This window comes from Halichoeres trimaculatus, unplaced genomic scaffold, assembly GCF_033239565.1.
Source record: "Halichoeres trimaculatus isolate MK-OKI-2021-1 unplaced genomic scaffold, fHalTri1.1 fHalTri1_scaffold_6, whole genome shotgun sequence".
Classification (NCBI taxonomy): Eukaryota; Metazoa; Chordata; class Actinopteri; order Labriformes; family Labridae; genus Halichoeres; species Halichoeres trimaculatus.
The window spans coordinates 36,045,391-36,065,250 of NW_027437184.1; the positions used below are offsets into that span (position 1 = coordinate 36,045,391).

The 19,860-nt window shown below is 40.0% G+C and overlaps 1 protein-coding gene across 16 annotated transcripts in view; it reads right to left on the reverse strand.

The window, feature by feature from the left end:
- dlg2 (discs, large homolog 2 (Drosophila)) overlaps window positions 1–19,860 on the reverse strand; it is a 240,764-nt gene that overhangs the window by 173,573 nt on the left and 47,331 nt on the right. For all 16 annotated transcript variants that reach the window (XM_074671433.1, XM_074671435.1, XM_074671436.1 and 13 more), the window contains 2 exons: window positions 18,804–18,955; window positions 4,668–4,736 (listed from right to left, as the gene is read on the reverse strand). In XM_074671433.1, coding sequence (XP_074527534.1) covers window positions 4,668–4,736; window positions 18,804–18,955 — 221 coding nt within the window. The remainder of the gene's footprint in view (window positions 1–4,667; window positions 4,737–18,803; window positions 18,956–19,860) is intronic.

Below are 19,860 nucleotides of genomic sequence, written 5' to 3' on the forward strand. Positions count from 1 at the left end.
GGGATCAAAGCTCAATACAGCTTTAAAACACCAACAATCACCAGAAGCTGTGCTGGGAAGTCGAGTCAAAGCAAGCTGAGTGAAACACCAACAGAGACCTGTCAGCACCCAAATCAAACAACGTTCAGCTCTTTGTGCCTGGACATGTGAACTCATCTTAAAGTGAGAGAAGCTCCTCTTCCTCTCAGCTCCTCATCAGGTTATCTCACAGCAGTGACGCTCAGATTTCTCAGATTCATCTCTGTAACTGTGCATCAATGAAGACCAGGACCTTAGATCAACACCTGAGATAGTGAACATACTGATGTAAAAACTACAGAGCTGAGTAAAAGCAGAGGGTTTCAAAATTCACACATTCACTTTCATTCTGAGAAACAAATCAAGACTTTTAATCCCCATTTCCACCAAGAAGTCCAGCTTAGATCAGTGCAGTTTAATCGGTAAAACCTAGTCCTGTTTGTGTGTCCACAGCCAACTGTGCCCCCTGTTGGTAGGTGGTGATGCTAGGGATTGGCACCGAATTAGGTACTTTTTTAGGTACCAACCGAATTCTGTCAAAAGTATCGAGTACTGATTCACATAGAATCAAGAGGTACCATGCTTAGGTACCTAAATGCATCCTTGTGACTGTAAGGGAGAGGAAGAGTAGGTAATTTTCCATGCTGAACATGAACACAGCATTACAGGGTTATATACTGAGGAATAAATAAGTTCAATTTAAAAAATGTATACTTTACCATTTATAAAAAGAGATATTTTTTACCACATAAACACAAAAAAGTACCGAAAATTGGTACCATTAAGTACCGGTACCGACTGCCAGGTACCGGGTACCGGTACCGTATCGTTTCAAATGTGAAAGGTACCCATCCCTACCAGATGCCGATATCTACATAAGCTATATGGTAACGTGGCACCATAGCAGCGCGACACAGTGTACCCCGCTAATAAATCCAATGAAGAAGAAAAACGGGACACAGTAAACAAAGAGCAACGATGGAAGACATGCAGCAATTCATCTTCTTTGTGATCGACATGTGGCTCATTGTTACAAAGCACGATCAAGCTTTGTTTCAGAGAATGTTGTGTGCCGCCAGGAGAAATACAGCAGCCACTGTCACACAGGGAGTGACGTTTCTTTTCACCAATCCACAGACTTCTGTGTTTTTAGTTCCACTTTCTGGGGTCAGATCAGTATGTCTGACACCCCAATAGAAGGGAACCAAAAAGTGGGACAGTACAGTTCGCTAAATTGGGGACCTGTCCCGGGATTAGTGAGTGGAAATGCCACAAAATGTGTGCTGTACCAAGATGACCTGAACTGGACAGCTTGGTGGAAACAGGGATTAAAGTAGGGATGGGTACAAGTACATGAATACACGCTGTTGACCCCATGAGTAACTCTTTTTACTTGCACACCTTTGCAAGCGCTGCATTTGGCGACATAACTTCAACACATACAGCGTTAAATCTGTTTTGTCTTCACCTAGCTGAAAACACTGGGTAGGAAAATAATTAAAGGGATACAAACTTGTGACTTTTCCGGCCACGGCTTCAGCACACCCAGCCAGATTTCAGCAAAAACAACAGTTTTATGGCAGCTACAGAAACTCTCTAGGAGCGTGTTATTACACCAAAAGCAAAAACACAACAAATGCAGAACGGTCTGCTACACCTGAGACATGTCAGTCAAGAAAAGTGATGTTTGGAAGTACTTTGACAAAAACAATGAAGTTAACATACAGTGAGAGATATGAGGCATTAAACTTGCAGTCTCACATCATGTCAGTTGCTAGCCCTGTTAGAACATGTGGTGGTGACGAAACCGGAGCAGAGAAGATTGGCCTGCTTATAACCAAAACGCTAACTGCAGATATGCACCTAGTAAGTTTAGTGGAAGGTGAAGGCTTCAGAGAGCGAATGGCGTTTGTTGAGCAAAGTATAAGCCACCCCCACAGAGAACAACATCTATGAGAGTGGAAAAAATGGATGTAAAGACTTAATTATGGTCTGGGAGGTCCATTTCCACAGACCCTGTTTTTGTTGAGAGTTAAAAAAAGATAATAATAATAATAATCTGTGAGTAATCGTTCATTAGATATTTAGAGTAATCAATTACAGGAATTTCTGTAAAAATTCCATCCCTACTCTAAAGGCGCTGTGAGGACAACTTAGAACCTGTAATGTGATTCCAGGATAAAGACTACATTTCCCATGAGCACCACCGCCCACAGTTGTCAAGTCCTGTCTCTTGCCGAAACATACGTTTGTTTTCTAGAGCAGATCCTCTTTCTTACTCTACTTCTCTTCGTTCAAGACAACTTTCTTCCAGGATGCAAAGCTACGAGGTAATACCTCACAAAGCGGAGCTAACGTAACCTCACTCTTCATTTTACTGATAGACTCTCAAGTTTGAACAGACCACTGCGGAATAACTGCTGCATGTGGGTTGGAATGAACAGTAGCACAAACAGTTTGGCCCTTTAGCCTTTAGCTTGTGCACTGTCACTCTCCCGTTTCGCTTTCTTATGCTCCTCTGTCCTTATTTTTGACAGTCCAGCTCCAGTGTCCACCATCACAACTAAATAGAGAGTTTCCATAAAGTCTCTTTACATTTAAAAAAATACACTGCATTGATTTGATGATATATCTTAAAGATGCTATGAAGAGGATCTCTTTTAGTTTGTTAATCTCATTACATCTATGCATTTCAGGTTTCCTGTTGATAAAAGATGTTCTGTTAAGAGATCCACTGTCATGTCCATCAATTTGTGCACAGCACAAGGAATTTATGGAGACAGGAACAGAGTTGGAAAAAGGGAGGAGTAGACGACCAAGAACACTGATGTTCGGTCAAACTGTAAGACAAGCTTTTCAAGGTTCTCCTGCAAAATTCTCTCTGCCACAAGCTCTGAAACAGCTGACAGGTTTGCTGATACACTCAGCACATGTGACGCACACTGACACGACTCTTTCAACAGACCTCATCTGCAGGGAGCCAGACTAAATCAAGCCCAGTCAAGCCGAATCAAAACAAGGAATCAGTAGCCCATCATCCCAATCCAGCGTTTAGATCCATCTCAGGTAATCCCAGCCTGTTACCAGCTGCAGCGATGGTGCCTCCTTACCTGTCCCAGAGCCTGTTTAATGGAGCCATTCTGTTGAAGAGGTGTGTTGCAGAACTTGACCTTGATGACTGCTTTCATTTGTGGATGAAGCAGGGCGCCTTCAGCCCGGCGTTCGGTCGGTGTCTGTGGACACGCTCGGCAGCTCAGACTGCCTCTGCCAGAGCTACGCTGCTAATCTGTTCAGGTGAGGCAGCTAATGCTGCCTGGACTTATTGCATTAACAGGAGGGAGTGCCTGTTGGCTCAGCCACTAACACACACAGTCTAGGTGTTATCATTTTTATACTTTCCTTTATCTCCATGCATTGAAAACTTCATAAAAATGACCAACAAATCAAATGTTTCAAGCTGCACACACACAGGGTCTGCACAACCTGCTGTTACATGTAGGGTACAGTAGAGGTAAGCAGAAAACTGACTGAAACAAACATTCAGTGTGTCTGCTAGAATTAAATCAAATACTGAGCAGGAAATTAGCAGCAGCTTAACTTAACCGACATCTTAAAATATGTGTGCCATATGTGTTTTTAAAAACATCCAGTTTTATGATTTCCCACTCGACAAGTCCTCATTCGCCATCTCTGCTATCTGATAACTTTCAGGGGTGTAAAGAGGACTAATATATTCAACTCAAGCCCAAATGCAGTCAGTTTTATGAAGTTTAACTGAAGTAGAAGTGAAAATATCAGTCTGTAAATCTCCTTAAAGTCCTGAGTTTTTCTTTTTGAATCAGGGGGTGTGGAGTAAAGGCGGGTGAAAAAATGTCAGTCAGATATGAGCTCCACATTAGGTCAGATCATCTCTTCCTGTGCTGACAGTTGAAGTCTAACCAATAGGAAAGCTTTAGTGTGACAACAACACAGATTGAGGTTGAAGCTCCTTAATTTTTGAGTTTCCTTTTTTTTTTTTGTCGTGACCTTTGCAGACACTCCCTACATTCAGTCACATCCTGCTGTGAGCTCAAAGAGTCCACTATGAAGTGTCCGGGTTGCAGGACGGCTTGTTTTGATCAGGATCAGGTTTAGGCTCATCACATTTGAGCTGACTGAAGTTGGAGGGAGGGGTCAGCTTCATCAGATCTCTGTTTCTCTGAGCAGTTACTGACCTGAAGGACCTAAAGTTACAGTAATAGTAAAGGGAGTAAACGTGATGAGTTACTTCTACCTCTGAAAACTTTAATGTTAAGGTCAGGGTTGTGAACGTTTTGATGAAGTGCAGTTGTGAGGAACAGATCAACAGAGACAGGGGAGTGCTGTAATCTGTTTCTATGTGGACCCAGGGAAGTTTTAATGGTCCAGACAGAAACTGTGCAGGCTCATCATAGTAAAGCCTGTTTTGGAGAGAGCAGTTGAAGCCCCGCCATGAGAAAGAATGAAGAAACTCAGAAGGACACAAGAAAACAGACACAAACAGAAGACAGCGTGTGTGTGTGTGTGTGTGTGTGTGTGTGTGTGTGTGTGTGTGTGTGTGTGTGTGTGTGTGTGTGTGTGTGTGTGTGTGTGTGTGTGTGTGTGTGTGTGTGTGTGGAGAGCGAACTCACCTCAGTGGTCCTGATGTTGCTCTCCTCCTGCTCCATCACGCTGGGCTCTGAGCTGCTCCGCTCCCTCTGCTGAGAACAGAAAACACACACGCGTAACTCCTCACAGCTTCACTCACACAGTAACACACTTCAACAAACACACAGTCCTGGTTTCATGCATTCATGAGTTTTTACAGATGAGTTTATACATCAGGGAGGGCAGTATTTAGTAAACAAACAATCTAAACTCCCTCCTTGTGTTCACCGGAACAGGTTTTCATTGGAACATGGTTTAAGAGGTCAGAACACGAGCTTGAGGAGCCCCAGCTGTCTCATAAAGACCCATTTCAGCAATAAGAGCAGTACTTAGCTCCATTCTAGACGAGTTGGTATTCTTTGAACTCTGAATCCAGACTGAGCCGTAGAAATGTCTGTTTTTTCTGTGGTCTGTAGTTAAAAATCCACTGTTTGACTTTTTGCAGTATTCTGACATGATCACGACCATTGAAGAGCAACCGGTGTTTTGGAGTAAAGAGAGACCGTGCTACTGTGCCAGGCATTGTACCAAAGTGAGCCCTTTCTGGTATAATACTTGCTCCACTTTAACCGGGATTGCAGGAGTCAGTGTTCCACTGATCCCTGAACTGTATTTATTAGGGAATTTTACATGTATTCGCTCTTTGACAATGCACAACTCAAGCTTATGAAAGTTGCTCTATGTGTGGCCAAGAAGTGCACTACAGTGTCCTGGAAATCCGATTCTCCCCTTCTTATTGACAGGTGGTCTTGTGAGATGAAAAGTTGAATCCCTCTGGAAAAAATTAAACGCTATCTTAGAAAACAATAAAACACATTTTTGAAAATCTGGCAGCCATTTTTTGACCATATCAATGCATTTCTTACACTAAATATGTAATATAGTTGTTTGTATCAATTCTGCTAACTGATGTTTTTGTTTCTTTTATTTTTTATTTTTTTTTGTTTTCTTTTGTTTTTGTTTTATATGGAGTTTTATCCTTCACATCTTCCTTTTGTCATATAAATGTATGTCTATATTATATTTTACTATGTCTTTATACTGTTGGTATTAGGGATGGGTACCTTTCACTTTTGAAACGATACAGTACCGATACTTGGTACCTGGCAATCAGTACCGGTACTCAACTGTATCAAATTCCGGTACTTTTTTTATTTATGTGGTAAAAAATATCAATTTGTTTATTTATTTATTTATTTTTTTAACTTAACATATTTATTCTTCAAAATATAACCTTTCAATGCTGTGTTCATGTCCAGCATGGAAAATTGCCTACTCTTCCACTCCCTCACAGTCACAAGTATGCATTTAGGTACCTAAACATGGTACCTTTTGATTCTACGAGAACCTGTACCAGGTACTTTTGACAGAATTCGGTCGGTACCTATGAAAGTACCTAATTCGGTACCCATCCCTAGTTGGTATATTGATATTATTTGTTTATTCCACAGAACTGAAAACAAAATAGTTTGAATAAATAAATAAAAAAGTGACTGTGCAAACTGATGACCTTCAGGAGGATGTGTCAGCTGACAGTCACTAGTTAACAGTCAAACTTAACACTGAAACACCAGAGCTGTGTGTTGCTGTGAGTTATTAAATGTGTTTCCTTATCTAAACTCATTCACCACTTTGACTGTAAATAAAAAATATTAACTGATTAAACTCTGAATCCAAGTTTTACTTTACGTAGTTCATGAAAAAGTTGGTTTGAAGTCAAAGTTGTGATCAAATACGACTGGAGCTGAAACGATTCCTCGAATGATTCCAGGTACTCAATAACAAAAAATACTCGAGTAATTTTTTCCACCTCGAGGAATCGTTTAATTTTAAGAAAGATCAAAGAGTGGTATTTTAAATACAGCTGAGGCCATATTAAGAGAGTTTTCAGACCCTTAAAGCGACCTCTTATACAAAATAGCAACTAGCAACAAATCTAGCTTCTTTTCTGGAGTTTGGAGACTAATGGGTCATTCTACGAAACGGGTGCCATTTGGGTCCGCAACATTTGATGAGATGTACAGGGCAAAAAAAATGTGTCAAAGTGTGTTTACAAATTTCGGAGCTACCAAAGCAAGTGCTCTTACTGACATGCTGTATCAGAAAATTCTATTTCTTAAAGAGAAAAATTTTCATTTGAAAAATAACTGCTCTTTAACTCAACAAAAATGTATTTTATCCGATTACTCGATTAATCGATGGGATTTTCAGTAGAATACTCGAATACTAAAATATTCGATAGCTGCAGCCCTAAATATGACACTTAGGACTTAATATGGAGAGTAAAAAACGAGTATGTCTGGACATAGTTTTCTGGATCCTGGTCTGTGTGCTCGTCTTTGGTTAGGGAGGATTTATTATTTCAACACACAAACCATTGTACTCTGCAGTAATTGGGCTGTCACATCACACATGGATGGGTTGATCTATGCTGGTTTGTTGATAATGCCTGTCAGGCTTTGAGAACAGGTTTCAGCTCCTGCATCAGCATTCACATGCAGCTGTTCTGCTCTGACCCCAGATCCAGTAAACCAAATGAAGACGCACATGTACGGGTGTGACGCTGTATTTAGACGCACACAGCACAGTGTCAAGGTTATGCAAGAACTGGCAGTGACAGAAAGTTGGAGTCATGGTTGGCCGGTCAGCCAGTCTGCTGCGCGGTAAGTCTTTAATTAGAAGCTCAGATAGTGTAAGCCTATATGTGCCTGGAGCAACCAAAATAAATCCCTGGCACACTAAGACATACTACAAAGCCTTTGTGCACGCACTCCTCCTTTATCCCTGCTTTTAATAGCCACACACTCAGACCTGATATCCCACTCATCTGTGGATTGCTTCACTGATAGATAATGAGCTGTATGTTCACAAAGTGGGCTCTTCAACATGCTCCCAGAGACAAACACGTAATTCTCTCCACAGCGTGCTGAGGATGTTCGCTAACCTGCTAATGCTGAAGTAGAAACAGAGCTAGAAATGCTGACTAAGCCTGCTGGTGACATAAATCAGACTCACTGAGGAGTGTTTTCAGAATATCTACTGACCACATCCACACCTGCATCAGGACTTGTCTGCTTCCCCAGTACTGCAGAAAAAAAAGGTGTGCTTTCAGTTTGCAGGTCTTAAATGGTCATTTCATTTATTAAAGGAGAAAAGCAATTCAAACCACTCTGGCCCTGTGTGAAAAAGTAATTGCCTTACCTTGTTAAATCATGAATTGACTCTGATTGACTGCATATTCCGGAAAGCTGAGTTTAATTCCACCTGATTACCACCAGACTTGTAGAAACAAGAAACTGGTGAAGTAGACTTGTCTGACAACATTAAGTTGGTTAAAGGATCTTAAAAAGCAACACATCAAATTAAAAGAAACTTCAGATGAGAAACAAAGTTACTGACATCCATCAGGACTCCAGAGAACCACAGTGAAAGCCATTATCCACAAATGGAGAAGACATTTAACAGAGGTGAACCTTCCCATGAGTGCAACGACTCATCCAGAAGGTCCCACGATTGGTCTCATGATTCGACCATAAGAAAAGGACCAATCAGAAACAGCAACTATGGAAGAGCTCCAAGGTAAAAACCACTGCTGAAAAAAAAGACCCGCCTCACATCTGCCAGAAAACACCTTGATATTCCCAAAGACTTGTGGGAAAATATTCTGTGGACTGCCGAGACAAAAATTGAGTTTTTTGGAAAGTGTGTGTCTTGTTACATCTGGTGAAAATCTAAAACTGCAGGTGGAGGAAAGGACAGTCAAACATGGTCTGGAGCTGCTTTACTGGTTCAGGACCTGGATGACTGGCTGTAATTGATGAAACCATGAATTCTGCCTTCTACCAGAAAACCCTGAAGGAGGATATCAATCAATCAATCTTTATTTATATAGCGCCAAATCATAACAAATGTTATTTCAAGACACTTTACAAAAACATTTACAGGTCTAGACCCGTAAATGTTAATAGATATCCGGCTATCTGTTTGTGGCTTGAAGCTGAAGTATACTTAGGTTATGGAGCAGGACAATGATCCAAAGTCCACCTGTGACTGGTCCAATAAAAACAGTTCATGAATTAATAAAAAGAACATTTTCTCTATTCAAAGTCCAGACTTAAATCCAATTGAGACGCTGTGGTGTGATCTCAAATGTGGCTGATTTAAAACAGTTCTGCAAAGAAGACTGGGCCAAGATTCCTCCACAACGAAGTGACAGATACATTACAAGTTATCACAAACATTTAATTAGAGTTGGAGCTGCCAAGGGAGGCACAACCAGTTATTAGGTTGACAGAGAATTACTTCTTCACAAAGTTAATTAAAAACTGCACAGATCCTGATCCTTGTATCAAGTATGACCTAATCCGGATCCTCAAAGCTGGGTTTACTCACTGAGTTGTCACTTTGTTTACAGTATTGGTGCTTTTGTGTTACAGTTTTGTACTGGAATGTTACCTCTGATGCTCTTCTTTGTTTTTTTGTTTTTTGCTGCATTACCAGTCTACAGGTTATTAAAGTTTCCCATTGAACAGCAATATCTGTAAGTTCTAAAACGTTTTTATCAAATTGTTGGCTAACATTTAAACACTTTATAGTTTAGATAAAAAGCAACTTCGGTAATTCAATGTGTACTCATTTTTTGCCTTTTACCCAAAATATCATCAGTCTTATCCCACAGTAGGGCATGCAGGTTATTATGTAACACTGGAATTGGATAAGTATCTGTCGATACCAAAATTCCAATTTAAATTACACATGCCTACCACTCATAAACAGTGATAAACCTGGTGAGCGGTGACACTTTGACTGAGAGAAAAAACTAGTGCTGTCAGGCAATTAAAAAAAATAATCTAATTAATTACAGGATTTGTAATTAATTAATCTAATTAATCACATTTTAATCTCATATCTGCTTAAGGTCCCAAAATAAAGAATTTGAATTCCAGGACATTAAAATTACATTAAAAAACATTACAAAAAACATTTAAAAATAAGGTGGGTATATATACAACATATTTTTGGGTACCCAGAGGCATAGGGAACACATGAAAAAAGTGTTATGGTTCTATCTTTACAAAATCTACACAGTCCTGCACCTTAGATAAGCTGATTTGATTTTTAGGATGGTTTTTGCTTCTGTCACATTTTTACTCGATGTGGACATGGAATTTTCACTGCAATATGAACTTCTTTACTTCTATGAGGTCAGGAGAACCAGGGCTAAAGGCTAAAAACTGTGAGGAACTATGTACAAAACACTTTTTTCAAGTCTTTGATCAAAGAATAGTGAAGTATTTTCAGTTTTACATGCTCTGAACACACAAACGGTTGCTGATTGGTGCAGAGCAGCCCCAAGCTGAAACATGACACCAGGAAGATGGAAGCAAATATTCAAACAATTCTTTAGATTTAAATACAGGATATATATCAATCATTCAGTGCTTTTTTAAGAGTGTAGAATTATCTGTTTTTTACAGAATTGAGCTGGAGCAAACGGTTGATTTTCTGCAGATTTTCAAATAGGACATGTGAATAAACGAGATGTGGACGGCAGTCCCCCAAAAATCACTCTCACTTCCCCTCCGGTTTAAAGCATGTTGCTGACATCATGTGTGATACATTCATGGACCGTCGGAAATGTGAAAATCTGATGAGAACACCACTTTTTCCAAGTGGGACAAACGGCTTGTAAATGCCAGAGATTTGAAAATAAGTGTGTCTTTGAACGCCCCGCGGGTTTGGGATCCAGATTAATCTGCGTTAATTTTTATAACGCGTTAATTTGCAGTGTAATCAATCAATCTAATTAACGTGTTGAAATGACAGCCCTAAAAAAACAGTGTAAGAAATGGATATTTAATGACAAGAATTAACACGGACAAACAGCTGTCATCAGCCAGTCAATCAGATAACAAACCAAGATAAAGGGAAAGTTTAGCAATCTTGTGCAGAGTAAATGTGTGTGGCTTTTCCGAAACAGCAGAAGATCTCAACAATAAATTGATCAAAACAAGCACAGCAGAAACGCCCCAGTAACTCCATGAATAACTTTACGAGCAGTTTATATACTCCAACATTTCACCACACACATCTTGGAAGGGCCCAGGCACAGAAAAGTGAAGAGTGAGGCAAACATGTAAAAGTGACAGCAGCGAGCCTTGCCAGTTTATGCACTAGATTGTCTCCCCAGTCTCATCTGTTGACTGAAATATGTTGTTTCTCCTAAATCTAAGTTTTCTGCTTGGCTCCACATTGTCAGACTTTTCCAAAGGATTATTTCAATCCTTTATTATTATTTTTATGTCTTTGCATATTTTGTCTTAAACAGTACCACATAAGCACAATGTCCACCTTTAAACAGCTTAACAAGTGTGGTAATCCTGCTGTTAGTGCCTGCAAAGGTGGGTATACCTCACTAAATCATATGCTCTGTTGGGCTGTTAACCTGGCTCATACATACTGCTGATTAATTTTTATTTCACTGTCAGTACAAACGGCCTGTCTCCCTCGCTAATGGCTGGACGTGCATACAGGCCCTGATCATGACAAGGTATAAATTATGATGTGCTGCTATCTTGGCCACTGTTGTAAAATAGATTTTTAATCTCAGTGAGGCTTTCCTGTTTAGATACATTTTGAATTAATAAATAAAAAGAAACATTTCTGATCATCTTTCTGAGTCTGCTCCTCATGGTCCCAGCTTCATCCTGAGTCTCTGTGCAGTCAACAGGTACTGAGGACGTCTGGCTCCATTCCAACAGAGACTCTCACTCATTGAATCATTTATTCCAGCTTTTCTCATCTGGACTTAAAAAGGACCTGTTCAGCCCAGTCATATAGAATCAGCTCTGTCCCTGCAACAATCAGGTGAAAATTGATTTTTCTACCTTGTTTTTGTGGCTGCCTTTTTCTTAGTTTAACCAAGGTTTCCTTAAAGCTCTGAGCTCTTTGTTTATCATGTTTGGTCTCATGCTGACACGCATTGCTGAGAGAAAGCTGACTCATTCCCTGTGATCCAAGTGTCACTACAGGTACAAACAAAGTGACAGCCAAGTCACATTACATCCCTCACAGCTCCGTCACGGTGCTGGATCTGATAGGAAGGAGCGACGACGCATCGTTTCGCACAGAGCAGATGGAACAGGAGGGGAAACAGGGCACTGAAACCACATTAAAGTGTCCAGAGACTTCAAAATAAAACAAATAATGTGAAATCCAGATCATATTTATCTTGACGACAGCGTAAAACTGTCATCATGAGCGGAGCCAGGCCAGGAGTCAACAGGTTTGAGGTCTTACAGCCCAACATGAACCAGGATAGGATCATCGTTCGGGGATGTTTCCTCCTGATTCTAGTCTTTGTTATCTGTTATCCATAAAACTTGCCCCCCTTTAAAGCCCAGTCTCTGTTTGTATGTGACCCTGTGGGTTTGGTCTGCATGCAGCCATCTGTTCTCAAGTATTTGTCAGGACATGTGCTGTCCTGTTGATCAGACAGCTGATTGTGGGACAGAGGAGGAGATATAACAGCCGTGCTCTGATGACCTCACACTGGTGTCATCAGTCTCTGAGGGCTCTGCTAATCCGCTCCACTCATCCTCATCCTGGTACTAGTGAGTGACCTCAGCACACTGCTTAAGCAGCTCCTGCTGTCATACAAGGGTTATTTTCAAACACCCAGACCTGGGATGTGTAATCTGTTTAAGAGTGATTTTTCATGTCCTGTATTCTTCGCTGTCTCTACAGGAAGCAGCAGGTATGACTCTGACTGTTTGCTTCGCAGTCAAACAGGATTACCCCTGGATTAAACTAGTGGGTCCTGGTCCAAGTTCCACATGCTGTTCCTTCACACCAGAAGCCTGTACTACCAGGGTTTGGGGTGACCTGAGGTTTCACCCTGGGTTTTTAGCAGGACATAGAGGCGTTTCACTCCTAACAAAGGTTAATCTCTGTGTTTAATGCTGCTGCTGCAAACTGATCAATCAGTGCCCCTGATCCTGGAGCTCAAAGCGGATCACGTGACAGGAGAGAGTGTTCGCCACCTGCTGTGAGGTAATCATCAGTATAACACTGCACCTATGGAGCGATTACCTGCTTCCCTTTTCAAGTGACTGAAATTTTCAGAACACTTAGCATATTTTAGTGGTTTCACTTGTTTTTGTTGAACTGGCTTCAAAAAGTGAAAATTAGTTAAGTCCAAAGTGGATAAAAGGAAAGACTCTCTTCATCAGAGATTTCTTGAGCGACCACCTGCATGTTTTAGGATCAGGATTTAGGGGCAGAAAAAAGGTTTAGGCCTGTCAGGTGTTCTAACAGTTTGGTCACCATTTTATCTGCAGATGGCACAAGACTTAAAGTCATACTGTTTTTTTGTTAAATATTTAACTGTGGTTTCTCAGTGCTTACCATTATTTACTTGGTAAAACATTTTAGACCAGTAGGGGGTGCTGTATCTTCCTTGTAGAGATAGTGGCTGATCGTGTTTGTCCTTGTGTGGTGTTTTTTGTTGTAGCCGTTATTTAAAGAATGTTTTTAATTTTTTTTTAATTTCCTTTTTTTTAATGACTTGCTGCCTCGCTGCTCAATCTGTTCTAGGAATGAAAAGGTTCACAAAACCCATGGCTCAGATCTTATCACGGTTTTCAGTTCAGTTCAGTGCGGTGTTCACTGTTGTTGTTTTCAACACCCCAGAGTAAGTAAGTAAGTAAAATTTATTTGTAGAGCGCTTTTCACAGATAAAAATCACAAAGTGCTGAACATAGATAGGTGCAAAAAAACAAACTTAAAAGGGACTAAAAACTAAAATACCAAAACCAAAAGACAAACATCATCCAAAAGCTTTCCTAAATAACAATGCTTTCAAGTCCCTTTTAAAAGAGTCCACAGAGTCAACAACACAAAGAGACAGAGGCAGCTCATTCCAGAGTCTGGGAGCTACAGCCTGGAAGGTCAGGTCACCACGAGTTTTAAAACCAGTTTTAGGGACCTTCAGGAGGTTCTGGCCTGAAGACCGAAGGGAGCGTCCTGAAGAATACGGACACAACAAGTCAGCGATTCATTGAGGAGCTTGACCATGCAACGCAAGGAAAGTCAGGACCAAAATTTTAAAGTCAACACAAAATTTGACTGGAAGCCAATGAAGCGCTGACAAAACAGGGGTGATGTGGGCTGTTCTAGCTGCACCTGTCAGAAGTCTGGCAGCAGAGTTCTGCACAACCTGAAGTCTGTTTAGAGTTGTGTTATTTAAACAAGTGAACACAGAGTTGCAATAATCAATGCGACTCGAGATGAATGCATGGATGACCATTTCTAGGTCCGATTTCTGCAGCAACCTCCTCACTTTAGAGATATTTCTCAGATGATAAAAACAGTTCTTGGTCAGCTGTCGGGTGTGACCCTCACAAGACATGGCCTGATCAAACACAACCCCAAGGTTTCTGAGGCTGGTTTTCACAGACGAGCCCAGAGCACCAAGGTGGTCAGGGGGTTTGATCAGGGGAATCTTTTTATCAGGGGCAATGATCAGAGTTTCTGTTTTGTCAGAATTTATCTGAAGGTAATTTGAGGAGAGCAAGTTTTTAATGCAGGACACACAATCCAGAGTACCATATATCCCATATATCCAAATAATCCACCTTTAACAGTTTTGTTTTGTTTATTCCATCCATTACCTCATGTAAAGTCATGTAAAACCTGAAAGAATGAGGAGGTTTGTTATTTGAAACATCATTAAAGCTTGTGCCAACTCCTCGGTAAGGAAAGTCGCAATTGGCTGTCAGACTTTTCTTTTCCTAGTTGACACTTACTCCGTCATTCTATAAATATATCCTTGAAAGTGTTGTTCTTTGTATTTTCTTGTATTGCTGCTGTGACTCTGAATTCCCTTTGGGTTTTACAGTGCACGTATTATTCTATTCTTATCTATTACTGGTACGTTATGACTGATGGTCCATTTGTGTAATGACTGGACTCACATACGGGCCCTGATTGTTCCAAAGTGGAGCTTAAAACCTTAAAGGGACAGAGCTTTTTTAATCAGGGCCCTTTGACTATAAAAGGAACTTCCTGAGGAAAAAGGTGTGTGATTTCAGTCCAACCTTTTAAATCCTTTCATAAAACTCAGACATGCCTTTATGTGATGTCTTACTCTTACCAACTTTTGGTATATATTTTCATGATGTTATAATATTTATTTAAATGATTGACTCAGTTTATGCAGTTTTTAATTAATCGATCTACGCTTGTTTGATGTTTGTCTTATCTTTTTTTCGTTTACTTATTTACTTTATGTCACATCTGCTATATTTTAAGTGAAAATACCATTGTTTTTCAAATCTAGCAGCCTAGTATTTATTTCAACTTAATCCAAACTGCTGCTATTTTGGTCAGTGCAATATCTCATGTAAATATTTGTGTCAATAGTATTTGTATTCGTAGCTCTTTGTAATCATTTCTTGTACCATATATTTATATATTTACACTGTCTTCAGTTTTATACATTATCAACAGAAAGCCATGCAACAAGGTTTGATTTAGTGATGTCCCGATCCGATCTCGATCACGTGATCGGATCGGGATCGGGGCACTTTTTAACGATCGGAGATCGAGGAGACAGAATCAGAAAAAGCCTGGGGCCTTAGTTCTTGTTTTTGATTAAAATGTGTATAATAGAACATCATCCTTCATTTTTGAATATAACTTTATTTGTCATAACAAGTACAACGATATTGCAAACAAGAAATTGCAACCTTATTGTCACACACATACAAGGTTATCTTGTGGTGCACCACTGAGAAGCTTTATTTTTATTTTGTTGATCCAATGCTGCACTAAGTGGAGAAAAAAAGCTATATCCATGTTGGCTAGAATGATATCTTAATTTAAATAAAATAAAAAAAAACTCAAAGGACAACTTGTAGGAGTTTCTAAGGAGGAAATATCAGGATCAGCAGATACTCAAAATAAAAAAAATCGGAATAGGATCGTAAGCAAAAAAAAGGTGATCGGGACATCCCTAGTTTCATTCCAAGTACACTGTGGTGTAATTTGTGTATTGACAATAAAAGGAAGTCTAAATCTATGTCTTATATTTACTCTCTTCCCATTTTGACCCTTTGATCCTTTTACAGTTCTCATTTTTGTGTTATTAATTTCACTTTAATCTCATCTTCCTGTTTACATCCTCCTATCCTCCTAAGTCTTCAGACATTCTTGGTCCTCCTGGTCTGGGGTCATGTTGTTCAGTTCTTGTGTTGGGTCAGTATGTCCCCTGGGTTTTAGTTATCAGGGTTTTTCTTCATTTTGTTGTTTTCTGTTTGTGATTTTAGGCCTGGTTTCTATTAAAGGTCTTGTGTGTCTTTGGTTTTTGCTTTGTTTAATGTATATGTTTTGCTTGTTCGTCAAATCCACTCATATAGCCAGGTTCTAAAAGCTGCTATATAGAATAAATACTATTTTCTCAAGTTTAAATAACAAAGATAAATGTTTAATGAAAAAAGAATGTATATCCGTGACATTGTTTCAGTAACAGTCAACTAACAATAAGATCATGATGAGTAATGGACACATGGAGACAATGTGGATGTGCAAACTGTGTTTGTGTTTCCTGTTTGTTACAGGTGAAGTGTTTAGGTAACTGTAGGAACTAAGAGATGAAGTAAATGTGGATCAGTGTTATTTTGCTGCAGCTTTATAAGATTCATGTTAAATGATTCTGAAGTTGTCTGATGTTGTGTCTTGAGCTATGTCTGGTATCATTTACTGTCTGAGTGATTAAAGAGTAATGTAACTGCTGAAATGTTTAATGCTGTGATAGTGACTCCAGTTCAGACAATAAATGAACCACTGCATTATCAAGAAGCTCCCTCCACTCCTCCATCCTTTCACAGGGTTTTACTGTAGCTGCACCCTGTTTCCCAGCCTGTGTAACCTTTGCAGCCAGTGCAGGAGCCACACAGTCCTTTAGTGAACCAGGTCCTGAGTGTACTCCACTCACTCTGAGTCAGGCTCTGTAAAAACTAAACCAAAGGTCAATTCTTCCCCCACTGGCCAACACCGCAAGAAAACAACCACAAAAAGCTGCATCCATCAGGATTTACAGAAACTCGTGTGAAATCCCCTGCTGACCTACATTTCCACGAGCTTTAATGTGGGGATGGAAATGATGGTATTTCTCCTCCTCTGTTGTTTCCTCTTCTTTGTTTGCTGTGTTTGGCGTACGCCCTGCTGCTCTGAAGCCTTGAATTTGGCTTAATGGGCATCAAAAATTTGTTTTGTAGAGAACATTTTAGGACAAAAGGACAGACAGCCTTTGTTGCTTTTCTAATCTGGCTGATAGGTTGTCATGGAGGCAGGTTCTGAGTCACAGAAATATGTTAATTGTCAAAGTTAAAAACAAAACCAAAAGGCAGTTTAGCAGCTCTTTGGCAGAGGAAGCACAGAGGAAGCAAAAAAAACCTTAAAACATCAGTAAAACATGGAAACATTGGATACACAAAAACTATGTTATTGTCTACTCATCTTTATGATAACTTTGTCTACACAACACCTTTTAACCCCCAAACCATTTTTGTTTTTTGTCCTTTTTTATCACATAAAATGAAAAACCTGGTGAAGAACTCTGACTCTGACTGAAACCAGATAGGCTGTGTCTGTGAGGTCAAAATCAGCTATCAGTGCAGAAATAGACAAGGAAGAAGAAAAGGAAGATGTCCACATCCAGTAAACTCCAACAAAGACTGTGCATTAAATACACATCAGGAAAGCCCAGAGATAAATTCAAACCCCAGGCATGAAAAGTAAAGCTGATACAGAACCTGCATTTTACTGAGTGTCACTATAGACCAGGGGTCCCCAAACTTTTTCCCGTCAGGGTCAAACAACTTTTCCCTTCTCTAACAGAGGAGCCAGGGTCAGTTTGTAAAAAAAAGTGTGATGATCGCAGAGGTGTCCAAACGTAATAGTTATTGTTTCCCAGAAAGCCACACATAACCAAATATTAATAACCCTTTCTGGGATCTTGACAGGAAAAAAAATCAGAAAATAAATAAGAACACTATCAATGCAATATATAACACTATTTATGAAATAAATAATACCTAAATAACCCTTTTCAGGTTTTTCACAGAAAAAAAGACCATGAAATATTAATTTTCTTGTAGACACCACTGTTTGCAACTCATACTTATTAACTTCACTGTGAAAACCAGAAAGCAACCAGGCTAAGAAACCAAACTAAGTGATACAACACCTATCAGCATAATACATTTCACTACCAGTATGGTGGTAAAACAGAAGGGTGGAATAGAAAGTTACGTTCTATGCATGTGTAAGTCTCGATCACGTGGCCAGACTGACAAAAAAAAATAAATTATAATGCACCTCTTGTATTGTTCAGGGGGGCCGGGCAAAACAAGGAGGCAGGCCGTATTAGGCCCCCAGGCCGTAGATTGGGGACCACTGCTATAGACTGTATAAAACATGGACGTAGTCTCTGCGACATCACCTGTCTGTTCCTGATACCATGAAGTGAAGCCAATACGCAGACGCAGCCACATTAGATATGACGCTGGCTTTGAGCTTCCTTTCTAACAGCTACAGGGCACCTGTCAGTCACATGAGCTGAGCCATGTTTCTGATTGAACAATTAAACAATGCTAATATCTTCTAGACTGAAATATCAGATCACTTAATGCTTCTTCTGCTGACGAGTTTTATAAAGAGGCCGATTTTAGTTTGCAGCAGGATCTAGCTCCTGCCCACAGCGCCAAAAGCACCAGACGATGAACAGAGACCGGCCAGCAAACTGGTCGGTCTCTGTTCTAAATCTCAGTGAAACCTGAGTTTCACTTCTCGAATTGAATTAGTGAACTAAATTAACTTTTCCACCCTATTCTAATTCACTGAGATGCAACTTTGTATACTCTAACAACATCACAACCAGAAACAGGTTATCGGCTATTGTGCAGCTCCCCTGCAGATTCATTCTCTGTTGCTGCTGACTGCCAGAAATATCTCCACCTCAGCCTCCACCAGCTTCACCTCTGCTCCTTCTGATTGGCTTAGGCAGAAAATCCAGTCACTCAGAGGTTATGAGGTAAGTTTTATGAGCATGAACTCACCTCTTCAACTGGACAGGCAGAGTGCACCAGCTCAAAGTTCTGAATGGACACACTCTTCTCCCACTCGTCTGCGATGTGGTTGACCTCCTCCAGCTTTTGTTCGCAGCTCTTCTGGGTGTTTAGCAGCGTCACTTCGTAGAACTCTTGGATATCTGTGGAAACAGGTGTCAGATGATTCATGGGCTGCACAGCTTCTCCACAGACAAAACATTAAAGCACGAAGTACAACAGACTCTGAGTGTGAGCCTGATACACTGCAAAAAACTGAAATCTTATCAAGTGTTTTTGTCTTTTTTTAAGTAAAAATTGTCTTATTATACTCAATATGAGCCACTTTCAACTTATCAATCCAGAAAAATGTCTTGTTTCAAGTTATCAGAGCACAAAAATGAGGTTTTAATCGCTTGTAACCAGTAAAAAAATCTGCCAATGGAACAAGAAAAAATGCTTGAAAATTTCCTTGAGACTAGAATAATGTCTTAATACAAGTAACTTTTCTCTTGTTCCCTTGGCAGATTTTTTTTACTGGTTACAAGCAATTCAGACCTCATTTTTGTCCTTAAATAACTTGAAACAAGACATTTTTCTGGATTGGTCATGAATTTGGCTCATATTGAGTCTAAAAAGGAATTTTCTACTGAAAAAAAGACAAAAACACTTGATAAGATTTCAGTTTTTACAGTGTATAAAGACGAACAAGGACACTACTACACACAGGCCTCAGAGAACTTCCCTTCCATACTGTAAGTCAGTTGCAGCTGCTGGTCAGTCAAGGAGGGGAAGCTCATTTTTTTCCGGCCTACATCATAAATTTGTTTATCTATTCAAATGTAAATTCTACCCTCAGTGTCAGCTTGTTAGCAGCTGGAGCTGCTACGTGAGACTACAACAGGCTGGAAGTGTGAGTGACAGGGGGAGAAGCTGTAGCTGTAGCTGTAGCTGCTTATTGGTGAAAAGAGAGAGAATCTTTAAACATAACGTTCGTTGTTTTTAAGAAAAGTAAACTCGCTGGGGATCAAAAAAGCCTTTGGATCAGTCCAGAACTACTGAATGTAGA